The sequence below is a fragment of the Lepidochelys kempii genome, chromosome 1 (assembly GCF_965140265.1).
Source record: "Lepidochelys kempii isolate rLepKem1 chromosome 1, rLepKem1.hap2, whole genome shotgun sequence".
In the NCBI taxonomy this organism is placed as follows: domain Eukaryota; kingdom Metazoa; phylum Chordata; order Testudines; family Cheloniidae; genus Lepidochelys; species Lepidochelys kempii.
The window spans coordinates 313,455,357-313,469,110 of record NC_133256.1 but is presented as its reverse complement, the minus strand read 5'-3'; the positions used below and the strand labels follow the sequence as shown (position 1 = coordinate 313,469,110).

Here is a 13,754-nt window from a genome sequence, read left to right as displayed (position 1 = left end):
GGTGGCTCCTAGCACAGAGAGCGGTGACAGAAGGGGGGAAGGGGACAGGTCAGTGGCCTGGGGAGGGAGGTCCCCCGAACCCTCACTGCAAAACAGCACACCCACGCTGGCAACCGAGATGGAGGGGACAGCTCAGTGCATGGGAGGTTCCCCCAAATTCCCCACTGCAAAATGGCAACCCCCCGCCACTGCCTGTAAGCCAGATGCTGAGAATGGAAGAAGGAAACCTTTCAGCTGTGCCTCTGCTGTTCCCCTGACTCCAGCTTTCCCCCCTGAAAAATCCCTCTCTTCCAGACCCTCTCTCCAATCTCCCCCTACACATGCTCTCCATTCAGGCTCTGTCAGGCAGGGCAAGTGAATGAGACTCTGTGCCTTGGAGCTGCACTGAAGGGTCAGGAGGGGAATGGAATGACGTAGTTTGGTGCGGAGGGGGAAACACCCTATTTGCCCCCCATCTCCACCCCTGGATGTGACATCGCAACATCACAAATGTTGCTCTTATATGCCAGCTATGTTGCTGTTACCTAGTAGACAATTCACAGTAGGGAAAGAGTTCCCTGGGGAAATATTGCTTTTAAGCGGTGGCTGTTCTTACAAGGTGTTTCTGCAAACAAGGGTCTCCTGTACCTTGATTTCTCTTAATTATTGTTCTGAATCAATTTCACAATGAAATATAAAATTATTATATAAAAATGAAGTCACTAGTACTTAGTCAACATAAAGAAAGAACAGACAGGCTGAAGAAAACAAAAAAAATGAAATTAACAAATTGTAATTCTTAAGGGAAAACCTACTTTCTTCCTCCTACAGCAGTCTTCATTAGACCTAGCTGAAATGATCACAGTAGTTGCCATGAAGATTTCCAGCAGAATTAGCAGAATCAAGTTGAAATTTATCTGCCAACAGAATTCCATATCAAACATATCAAGCATTAAATAAGTAACATTAAAAAACATAACTGTGTCTATAAAAATTTAGCAAACTGTTGATCCATGATTAATAAGTTCCTATTGTTCTTTCATGTCAGTTCTGCTTTCTAAATGCATTAAAGTTACACCTTGTCTCTGACATATATCTTGCATACCACGTTTCTTGAAGAAAACCAGAACAGGCAGATTTCAGAGGCCTTCTTTTGGGCACTGAAATTGATCTTCCTCACTGTGTCATGTTTAGATCTAGGCATATTGTGATCCTTGACATATTTAGCTTCTAGGGAAAGTGGCAGCACAAAGAACTACAAAATAATAAAGATACTATTTGACTACAGTATCAACTTCATATTTTAAAATCATATTTACCTATGCACATTAAAAAACATACTGTAAAATAGAAGTTAAAGAGATATTTCTAAACATTAGAAGAAATCCTCACCGAAACTATCACTTGCCTCTGTTAATGCTACATCTGGCTAGGGAGGGTTTCAAAGCTTCTAATGCTTTAGGAAAGGATTTTGGAACCACATGAGTTCACTGCTCATGATCCTCCTCTGTGGCTGAGGAGCATGCAGTGCCACTTGGAGAAAGGGGGTAGGTAACAAAGGTGACAAAGCCACCTTTGCACTTGACTGATCCTGGGCCAGTTATCCACACAAATCCCAGCATAAAGCAGAGCTGCCTGACGGAGTCTCTAACTTGGATCAGCTGCCAATGGTCCCAAAAGACTGATATAGCAGGCAGAGAGCATCAGGATGCAGGGAGATCCCAGTCACATACCCTTTTTCATGGCCACTCTCCTTAAGGTAACAGCTGAGGAAGAATGTGGTGGTATAGACACTCTTTGGATATGTTTGCACAGCAAAGACAAACTTGTGGCTGGCCCATGCCAGCTGACTTGGGCTCATGGAGTTCAGGCTGCTGGGCTGTTTCATTGGTATGAAGACTTCCAGGCTCAGGCTGGAACTTGAGCTCTGGGATCCTCCAATCCCACATGGTGCTAGACCCCAGGCTCCATCCCAAGTCCAGAAGTCTACACAGCAATGAAATAGTCCCGCAGCCTGAACACTGCGAGCCCAAGTCAGCTGGCATGGGCCAGCCATGGCTGTCTAGTTGCTGTGTAGACACGCCGTTTGTCACCAGAAGATTCCCCTTTGCTGGGATGATCCACAAATGGCTGGCTACACTGATTCCAGGGCTATTTTGCACTGGGGAAGCATCACAAAGCAGCCACAGCACAGCCTGGGATTGGCCCACATATTTATTTTAACATTTACAACATTTTTTAAAAGTTATCTGTGACGATGTAACAAAGGCCCTCCACAGATGGTGTTGCTTTAAGTCATAAAGTGCTTTGAATTAAACAGAGATTTAATATTTTATGGGTCCAATATCCTCCAAATTATTAGCAGCGAACCCATGTCAGACCTAATGACTAATATTTCCCTGTGCAGTTTCTATGAACAATATAATGAATCATCAGAGAGATATTATAATATTTATGAAATGGGCAAGTAGGGAGGCTAAAATAAACTACTTGTCTCATGTACTGAAGTCTCTTTGCACTACATAGCCAGTGCAAAGCAGCCGTAAAAGTGGCAGACCTGGCCTTGAGAGGATCACTCCAGTGTAAGGAGATCCTCCAGTAGGATAGAACAATCATAGCACCATGGATCAGCCTGGTGCACAGCCAGTCCAGGATCAGAGAAGCACAAAAATCCACACCTGCAGCTGAGGATCTGGGCCACAGAATCAATATGCAATTTATCTGTTTTCAGATGCCTTGGAAAACTATGAAGAATCAGCCAGAGATGTCCTGTGATTGTCGTACTAGACTATAGAATTTGGCAAATAGGAAATTATGTTTGGGTTATAAATTTACCTCTCTCTAACTTTTACATGTTTCTAAATTTCTAACCCTATACCCAGATTTCCCCCCACCCATCCCCATACACACACACACATACACACACACACACACACTGTGTTTTAATCTGCACCGAAGACTCTGAGGTGGCAGTATGGTTGAGTGGATAGAGCACTAGCCTGAGGGATGTGGGTTCAATTATGAGCTCTACCACTGGCCTGTTGGTTGACCTTGGGTAATTCACTCCCCCTTTCTGTGCCTCAGTTTCCCCTTCCGTAAAATGGGGATTATGATACCTCCTTTGTAAAGTGCTTTGAGATATACTGATGAAAAGCACTATATAAGAGCTAAGTATTATTACTATGATCAAAATACTTTAATCTCACTACAGTTGGCCGTACATAATTGTATGGTAATGCAGATTACCATGCAACCTGAAAAAAATGGTTACTTACTTGTACAGTAACTTTTGTTCTTCTAAATGTTTTGTGCATGTATAAATTCTACTGCAGGTGTATGTGAACCCAACACACTCGAGTCAGAGACTTGCCAGCAGTACAACTAAATTGTGTATGTGCTTTTGTTCTCCTTGTTTACCGAGTGTAGGGCATAAAAGGGGCTTGTCTCCCACCTCTGTCTCCATTTTTTCACACCGCTGTGTGTCTAGTGTCTGAAGTAGTGGGAACGATGGGAGCGTCATGGAATGGATATGTGCACAACATATCTTGAAGAACAACCGTTTCTGTAAAAGCAAGTGACCTTTTCCCTCTTTTGAATGATTGTGCACATATATATTCCACTGCGGGTGACTCATGAGCAGTTCCCTTCCAGGTGGTGGGACTTTGGATCATCTGCACAGAGACTGTAGCACCAACTTGACAAAGTTGGCATTGTCATGAGAGGCTTGAGTGATGGCAAAATGTCTGGAAAAGGTGTGTACAGATGACCATGTTGCTGCTCTGCAGATATCTATTATCAGAGTGTTGCTGAGGAAAGCTGATGAAGTGGACTAAGCCCTGGTGGAGCTAGACATAATGCTTGGTGGAGGAGAGACTTTAGAAAGATCATAGCAGAGTTTAATGCAGTCAAAAATACGCTGAATTGACACTAGATGACATTTACTCTCTTGGCATACACTACAAAGAGCCAGGGAGATTCTCTAAAGCAGTGTTTCTCAACCTTTTTGATAACAAGGACTGGCTTGCTGCCTTCCTAAACTGTGTCAGGGAGATCTCAGGGACTGGCTCCAGTCCATGGACCGGTCATTGAGAAACATTGCTCTAAAGGACATAGTGTGATCTAGATAGAATGCCAAAGCTATGCAAATATCTAAGGTGGGGAGTCTTTCTTTGGCTTTGGAAGAGTGGCACAGGCGCTGACTCCATGGGTGCTCCGGGGCTCAGGAACCCACAGAAAAAAAATAGTGGGTGTTCAACACGCAGGAGCCAGAGCTTGAGTGTGGAATGTGATGAGTTCTGTGCTGCTAACAGCTTCTGCCCTGGGGCAGGGACTTTGTTTATAAACAGAGACAGGGTAAATAAGATAACAAAAGGCTTGTCATTAAATTAGATGAAGGATCATTAGATGATCCTGAAAGCATTCTCCAGTTAAAAGATAGGAAACAAAAAGGTTAGGAATAAATGGTCCATTTTCAGAATGGAGAGAAGTCAATAGTGGTGTCCCACGAGGGGCTTGTACTGGTCTGGGACCTGTGCTGTTCAACATATTCATAAATGATCTGCAAAAAGGGGTAAACAGTGAGGCGGCAAAGTTTGCAGACCATACAAAATTATTCAAGATAGTTAAGTCCAAAACAGACTGCAAAGAGTTACAAAGGGATCTCACAAAACTGGGTGACTTGGCAACAAAATGGCAGATGAAATACAATGTTAAATGCAAAGTAATGCACATGGCAAAATATAATCCCAACTATACATACAAAATGATGGTGCCTAAATTAGCTATTACCCATCAAGAAAGAGATCTTGGCATTATTTACAGTACTCCGGAAGCACTATATTTCCAGAGTACTGCAAATTCATGAGGATCCTTCTCACTCTGTCTGTATCATCTTGAACTCATTCTCCAGCTTCAGAAGACTTAAAAATTATCTCCAGTCATCAATGAAAGAGACACAGCTGAATAATGTAGCTGTCCTTAACGTGCATCAAAACAATACCAAAGAACCTAGATGTAAATAAGACTGCTGACAGTTTCATCCAGAAGTCTACAGGGAGACATAATGTCTTTAAACTGGGACGTTAGACAGCTTGTAGGTGACTGTAATGATTTTAATATACTGTAATTCATGATAATGTAATTAAGTAGTTCATAACAATTGAATCATTATTAAAATAGTAAAGATACCAATGATAGATACATTCAATAACTAGAATATGAAAGAAGTGTATAAATATACTGAAAATAGCCTCCTCCCAAAACTGGCAGAGTGTCGTCCCCCCACCCCAATACACGCACACCTTTAAAAGCACCCACCAGCAAAAACAAAAGTTAGCACCTATGAAGAGTGGGGTTTTGTGTAAAACACTGGCAGATGGATAGCGTAATTCAGGTGGAAAGTTGACACTACATTTGACATGAATTTAGGGTGTGGGTGTGGCCTAAGGGAAACCTTGTCTTCATGGAAGACTGAAAGGAGGGTCAGCTAGAAGAGCCTGAAGTTCTGAAACTCGCATTGAAGAAGTGGTTACCTCCAGAAATGCCATCTTCATAGACAATAAAGTTAGTGATGTTGTCACCAGAAGGTCCCAGAGGATTAAGGTCCCATGAAGGTACAGGGTCAGACACAAGCAGGCATACACTGACTAGACACTTGAGAAATCTTGAAACCAAAGGGTGAGAGAAAATAGAAAACCCATCAACTGGTGGGTGAACAGCAGTTATGGGAGCCAGGTGGACCCCCATGGAACTAAATGAAAGGCAGATGACTTCAGGAGTAATGGGTAGTCAGTAGAAGTCTTAACTTCTGTGACAGGGAGATAATTAAGATTGCACTGTGGCACTCTGCACCTCATAGCAGCTCACTGGAACCTCCATATTCACTACTGTCATTTTGTATAAAGTAAGCCTTGTGAGGTATCATTTTAAAAGTCTTGATCTGTTGAACATCAATATCCTGGATTGTATGTGCTATCACTGTATGTTAAGTTATGAAGTTTTGCTATGTGTGTGTGTTACTGAAATATGTTGTGAGGTTGGGAAAACCCAGCCTTTCAGGTACAACAATGGAGTAGCCAGATGGGCTGATGTTGGTAGGACGGAAACTGGAATCTGCCAAAGGGTTCAAGCAAGGCTTCATTAATAGGAAGGAGCTGGAAGTTCCAATGGTGTTGGCAGAGCCAGCGGTGCCAACATGGAAGGGTGAGGAGACAAAGACATCAATGCTGCCATGAATTATGCCGACAATGCCAATGGCAGTGCTGGGTGTTGCAACAGTGGACTGCACTGCAGGTCCTCTGCCGCTAGAAAGGCCTGCGGAGTCAAAGGTAAGTGCTCAGTGACTGTGCTATCAGTGCCCACTTTGTTGGATGCGGAAAAGACAGACATGGTAAAGATTAAGACACTTACATTAAGACACCTACACGAGTCTTGATGGCCCTGTGGAAGCCAGAGTCAATACTGCTGCATCAGACAGCGCTGGGGAAGGCCTATTCTTGTATTTAAGCTCTGACTCTGCACCAGAGGACTTACTTGAGGACTTTTTGTGAGGCAAGGACTGGGACTTTGAATGTCTATCAGAGTCGGAATGCCTGAAGCACTTCAGTGAGGATGGCATGGAGGACAAGGAATGGTGTTATCCCAGGATTTATGATTTGGAGCTGGATGGGCATTCCTCGTCAATGCAGAATCTGATCTCTACTAGTCAAGGTCTGTTTCTGACACAGGACATACAGACTCCTTCATCAAATGCACTTTGAGGTGAAAATCTCTCTGTTTTTTTTTCATTCCAGTGGGGAACGAGGTACACATAGGGTATTTGTCCCTCAAAGGCACCTGACCTCATCAAGGCAGATCAAGCAGCTTTTTGTGTCCATCCTAACAGGGTAATGGCCCTGCACGAGGCACATTGCTTGAAGCCTGGGAATTCCTTCATAATAAATCCACCAGGGCCCCAGTCTATAAATACACTAAATACACTATAAACTACTAATAAATTAACTGTATACATTATAAAGGAGTAATTTCGCAAAAGCTGACAAACCTAAGCAAAAGCTACAGGGAGCTGCAACTCTTGCCATGCGGGGTGAGAAGGAACTGAGAGGCAGTCTGTGGACATTGCCCTTTTACACCCTATGCTCAGTGAACAATGGTGCATGTACCACCTTGTGGTACTGCTGTCAACAGTCTCCGACTAGAGTGTTCTGGGCATACGTACACTTGCAGTGGAATGTATAGGTACACAATCACTCAAAGGGAACTAGGGCTAAAGGTTAAAATTTTCAAATGTAGGTGTCTAAATTTAGGCACATATATTAAAGTGATCTGATTTTCAAAAGTTCTAAAGTAAATATTCAGAGCTACTATTAACTTGAAAGCTCTGTACCTCTGAAAATCAGACCAGTTATTTAGGTGCCTCAGTATGGATTTTAGCCACCATCTAATGGTGCGGATGACAGAACAGTTAAAGAACTGCCAATATTTTTTCTACATTAGTGTTTCTGCTCTTGCTAATCTGATGTAACTGTACTGGGGATAGCAATAGTCGGAATGTTTTTTGGGGAAAGCCTTATATAATACAAATAACAACTAACTTTTATAAAGTTTTCTTTCTGTACAAATCTCAAAGCAATTTACAATACTATGTTAAACACATTCAGAGACACACTTTCTGGGTGCTAACGGGCAAGGACAGAACATTCATTTCCATTTTATTTATTTATATATTGATGGCTTTCTGTTATACTTTTAAAATGTCTAGCAGATGGCCACAGAGGTAAGATACAGTGGTCACCATTAAAAATAAATAAATAAAAATTTAGCAACATTACCTCATATTGGTATCTGAGATACCATATGTATTTTCTTTTCTAGGTATAGGGAATATTGTGTGAATTCGATACCACTATATGTTAGCTGTTTTGTACGTTGACTTTTTAATGGTGCTTGCTGAATGTAAGAACAATTCTAATGTGGATGAATTCTTCTTTGGTTGACTGTTGTCAACTTCATTGACTGACTAGATGTCAGTTAACCGGTGAAGAACTCCAAAAGAAATGTTAGTCATAAAAGGCTTTCTGTAGGTGACGTCAGGAACAAACATATCAGTCAAAGAAGAACAAGGAAAAGATCAGACTTAGCCTGAAGATGCAATCCACTAAAATAACAAGGTTTGGAACCTCTCCTCACTTCTTATATTCCAGCATCATTAAAAAGAAATTAACACTTGGCTAATCTAAAGATGTCCACCAAGTCAGCTTTTCCTTTCTCTTCTGATCTTACTCTCTCCAGTGGCTCTTTCGGAGCATTATTCAAGGCAAAAGCTAGAGAAACTTCCATTTAATCAATTTGAAGGCACGTGTGAGGGTCTAATTCAAGAATCTGGGTATACGGACCAATATAGGAAGACAATTGGGAAAACGATTTGCATATGTTTTTTTCTTCCAAGTTAGTTGTACAGCTTTCACCCATATAATTTTTATACCTTCTATAACAAGCCAGCCTTTCCTCTGAATAGGGAAGCCTTCTACAGAGACAAAAGCAATGATCCAAAGAGATCCTACACATGGGCAGCATGTAATGGAGGCTGGGGAAGCTAGGCCTTCCCAAACCTCACACCGCTGTGGGGGCAGTGGCAGATTGCCACACGGCCCATCAAGCCCTGGCCAATTTGAGCCCCTGGAAAAATCTGGTGGCGCAGCTTCCCACAGTTCCCATTGGCTGGGAACGCAAACCGTAGCCACTAGGATCTGCCGTACTTGCAAATGCTCAGGTAAACAAAGCGTCTCGCGGCCCGCCAGGGGCTTACCCTGAACAAGCCGCGAACCAAAGTTTGGGAACCGCTGGACTAGATGATCATAATGGACCCTTCTGGCTTTAAACTCTCTAAGTCTACGAGAAAGACAAATACAGAGTTGGCTGATAATTTTTTCATAACTCACATTTATTGCCGATGGATTAAGGACAAGTTTGCATCCAAACCAAATTAAACACGTTGTTGTTACAGCAAATGTAGAAACAAATAGAATCTGGAAATTGGGTATCTGTAAAACAATTGCAAAAAGATTTTTTTTCAGATAACCAAAGAATAAAAGATTAATAATCAATTAAACTATAAGCACTTACCACATTAACTTTGTTTCTTGCTATAGCAAAACTCACAACTGCTGAAGGAATACACTAGAAAAAATAAATGAAACAAAAGATTAATAGAATTGCTTACAAAACAGCATAAATTTATGTTAATAAGAAAAGTATACATGTTTCTTAGAGGATCTGGTACATATTGTAATAGTTTTTCTTTATCCATTTTGAATTGAAAAGTGAATGAATAATATGGAGAAAAAGGAGAAATAAAACATAAACATATATTAAAATAATATGAAGGGTCAAACAAGCAAACAAAAGCTTGGAGATTCAAAGCAAAGGCTACCACGCTTGTCTCAAACTCAACAATTAAGGGTTGTATTTTAATATTCCAAGGGATTCAGAGCAGTAATGAACTACAGTCTCTCACTGTTAAGTGAATGCTGCAATAGCTAGGCTTTCAATGAAAGAACAGCAGTCTTTCTGGAGAAATTTAATGTCTTTGTTAGTTTAAATTAATTCCAGCAGGCCTAAAGTTCTAAAGCAGACAAAAGAAAACCTGGACCCTTAGTGTTCTTTTAAAGAGACAAAGCCAAAGTTGTTAGACCTAAAAATTGACCAGCTTTGATGATAGTTCAGTTTTGAAGGTCTTTGTAAAAGTAATTTGTGGGGTCATATTATGTCTTCAGAACTGTACTTGTGACCCCCATGACTTCACTGGGAGCTGTGTATATGTGAGGGCAGAATGTGAGCCAGTTGTACTGGGGAAAAATAGTCTACATTCCATAAAGAAAAACTTTCCTGAAGGGATCTTATTATCTCCCAAATGTCACCCTTATTGAGGTATTTATCTCATTGCAGGCTCCATTCCATTCCACACATTTAGGATGTTACTGCAGTGTTAGAACATATTTATAAGTGAAACAGAAAACTATGAAAATAAAGTTATAGAAAATGGTTTTTAGCCAAAAAAATTAATTCCACATCATCTGTGCTTCCTTCACTAATCATTAGAGCTAGGCAATTTTTTTCAGTAAATAGTAAATTTGCTGAAAAATGCATTGTGGAGGGCACAGAACCTATTTGCAAATTCAGGTCAAAAATCACCCTAAGAAAAAATATTTTGGAAATGTCGAAATGTTTCATTTCAACATTTGCAAAACAACCCATTTCTACACTTGTTTTGAAAACATCCATTTTAATCAATATTTCATTCGAAAATGTCATTTCAAATTAACATTTCATTTCATAATGTCCTTTTGAATCACCATTTGAAACACTATGATCAACATGAATGACATTTTTTTGTTTTTCTTGTTTCAGTGAGAAAAAAAAATTCACTTTGGGTCGAAACTAAAATGCTTTTTTTCCACTTTTTTAGCTAAGCCACTGAACCAAAAAAAAACAATTATTTTTTTTAGCTCTGTTAATCATCTTCTGTGTCCAAAGGGATATTTGGGGTGAATTCCCAGCCCCACTCAAGTCAATGGGAGTTTTACCATTGACTTCACTGGGGCCAGGCTTTACCCTTTGAGTCCCACATTTGTACAGTGTCAATTTGCCACTGAGAACAAGTATAACAGCAGGTTAGCATTTAGCTAACATGCTCGATAGAGTCTCTCCAGCACTTAATTTACAATTTTTAACATTAGCAAAAAAGGGGGGAACATTTTTAAAGGAAGAAAAATGATTAAATGAGTGAAAACAACAATCCTTTCCCCTCCCCCATGTTAACATTAACACGGGACCTAATCCTGCTCCCACTGAAGATAATGGGAGTTTTGCCATTGATTTCAATTGCAGCAGCATCATTCCCAATTTGTAACATGTTGGTAAAGACTTTATACTCTCTTTCTGACCCATGAGTCTGGCCAAGTTGCACTTGATGCAAGACGCAAAGGGAAGAGGCAAAGTGAACCTTAGAATATTTTTTGTTTTTCTCCTGTTGCACTCTGAGTCACAATCTCTTCCCTGAGCTGCTTCTGTGGTCATATAGCTACACTGTCCCTTACTCAGAATAAAGTACCAGTCTTGCCCTAAATTAGAAAAAAGATTGATTGATATATATATCACCAAAATAACAATGGCACAGTAGAGTATTTCAAGGTACGGAGGAATCAGAGCTAACTTCATCATACCCACAGAGATCTAAAATGGAGATCATGAATGCCAGAGGAAAAATTGACAATGGTTGTGTATAGCTTAAAGTGATCTGTTCTGCCAATCTTATTCTTTAAATCTCAAACTGGTGTCTGTTGCAAAATTTTGATAGATGAAAAAAATTACCACCAGCAGTGGAACAATATCATAAAATTCTATCTTTGTTGTTCAATTGTTAGAGTGTCAAATTATTACAGATTTTACTAATAAAGTAATAATATTTATAGAACACCTTTCATTCTGTTAACACTTAGATACCTTGGTAATGTGCACCTTATAAAACCTGAGACAGAGAGAGAGAAAGAGAGAGCGAATGAAACCCATCCATCATAATAGCATCTACCCACCAGATACAAATATAGGGTGAGGGATCACAAGGGAATCTTAACTGAAATTTCCTCCCTAGAGGTTTCTCTGCAGCAGGAGACAATTTGTAATATAAAAAATATACATGGGCATCACTGCATCCCACACTGAAAAACAACCACTTTTGGTGAGAAACAAGGCAGCTATTTAACAAGCATGATATTACTAACAATTCTTTGTGAAAACCCTTTAGCTTTAATGTACAGCGAAACCCTACATAAGGAACATTTATTGTGTGCATGGGAGAGGAGGTATAATGTTGGATAAAATGATGAGATGGGTGGAGAAAGTCTGAGCATGAAGAAGACAGACATTAAAAGGAAATTAAGTTCATAAAATTATTTATTATAGTGTGCATTCTCAGACAGCCACAGCAATTAATTAAGAATGCTTACTGAACCTGCTGCACAACGTAAATAATCCATTTCAGATGGAAAAACATTTCCCAGATAAAGTGAAAATCCAGAAGTAACAAGAAGGCAAGTCTGCAAAGCAAAAATATGGTATAAATTAATGTCAAAAATGTATAAAAAGAGCACATGAACAGTCGAAAACCAGTAGTCCTTTCAAAATAAAGTACTTTTGAACTTTTAATAACACAGTCTTTGTACAATTGATAATGAAACAATACATCAAAAGATGTACAGGTCAAAAGAACATGTTTTGCTGGCTGTTAAGACAATATTGGATTGTACAAGCACATCTGAGCTAAGTATTGTGTAATGACTTGGCAAATACATAAAGAAATGCTTAGAAGGTAGTCACATCATAATTGAATTTTGGGCTGAAATAGCTTGATGATAAAAATGAACCTTTTAGGACCAAAATATCAAAGGGCTCTCAACTAAACCTCTAAATTTATGCTCACAAAATTGTATATGAATGCTTTTTGGCATACAGTTTTGAACAACCAGGTTTTTACATTGTTCCAAACCTTGTATGTGCAATTCAAGAATTCCGTGTGCTGAGGTTTGGATTATGAAAAAATTTACCTGTACAAAGCTGACCAATCATAAATGTAGAGTCTGATTTTCAGTTTTGGCTTTTCCTGTTATATTTATACTAAGGCCCTCACAAATTCGTAATTGATTTAGGAATGTGTGAATTATTATAACCACTTCTGGAGAATTACAGTCTCACTTTATACTCAATTTTACAGGGCAGAATCCAGAATACTATTTATATGCACACATGGAAGTATTAATTGTTATACCCAATCTGGCCCTCACTCTATATGCAGAATTAAAATCAGTATGAGTTTTTGTATACACTGATGAAAGGACTGGTTTCTTATCTTTCTCTACCACTGCTGTGTTTTTCTTGCTGGCAGTTTACCCTGTGAATCTGATGTATCTCAGTGACCCCCACCTAAATACCCTTTTAAATCATCTGGGGATTTGTGTTTTGTTTTTAAGAAATAGATATTTATTTTGATTATTACCCTTGTTTGTTTTACTGAATTCTCAGACTGTGGATCTAATCCGGGTCCACTTGAAGTCAACAGTAAAACAATAATTTTTATTTAGGTGGGAATGAACTCAGACCTTAGAAGATTAATGGGCCTAAAAGATTCAGAACATAGGAATAACAATACATTTATGTCCCATTATTGCCTTCTTGAGTTATTTCCATGTAGGGGAGTGCACATTCTATGGGTAACAACTTGCAGCATTTCTTTATAATTCCTCTGATGGTGAGGGAGCAAAATTACCTACTCTTCCCCAGAGGAAGAGATTGCAGCTTCCACTCCCTAAAACTGCAGATACACCAAGATCTAAGCAAATAATGCAGATATTATCATGCTTCTACTGTTTTAAACCACTATACCATCCAATTATTCTTATATTTTATGTATACTATATCTTGGAGGTGCTTTCATGTGCTGCATTCTAGTGTGATACTTACATATCTTCCCACTCGGAGCAGAGAGCCAGTTTGTCAGATGGCCAATGAAAGGGAGATATCAGTGTGCCCTGGGAAGTGAACTGGCCCATCCCATGAAGAACACATAAGACTGACTGGCCTAAGCAGGGCCTCAGACTGAGCCCACATTGAGAGACAAGCATACACATCACATTCCCTTGTTGGCTCACTTTGGGTTTCATCATGGTAGTCTGAGCTATTATCTTCTGACGTACACCCTTAAAAGAAATGGCTTAATGGAT

The 13,754-nt window shown here is 39.8% G+C and overlaps 1 protein-coding gene across 3 annotated transcripts in view; it reads right to left on the bottom strand.

Moving 5' to 3' along the window:
* Positions 1 to 13,754, bottom strand: part of MLC1 (modulator of VRAC current 1) — a 38,698-nt gene that overhangs the window by 14,768 nt on the left and 10,176 nt on the right. For all 3 annotated transcript variants that reach the window (XM_073328307.1, XM_073328305.1, XM_073328306.1), the window contains exons 4-7: positions 11,985 to 12,074; positions 9,103 to 9,156; positions 8,919 to 9,020; positions 795 to 896 (exon numbers count right to left, since the gene is read on the bottom strand). In XM_073328307.1, the coding sequence (XP_073184408.1) occupies positions 795 to 896; positions 8,919 to 9,020; positions 9,103 to 9,156; positions 11,985 to 12,074 (348 nt within the window). The remainder of the gene's footprint in view (positions 1 to 794; positions 897 to 8,918; positions 9,021 to 9,102; positions 9,157 to 11,984; positions 12,075 to 13,754) is intronic.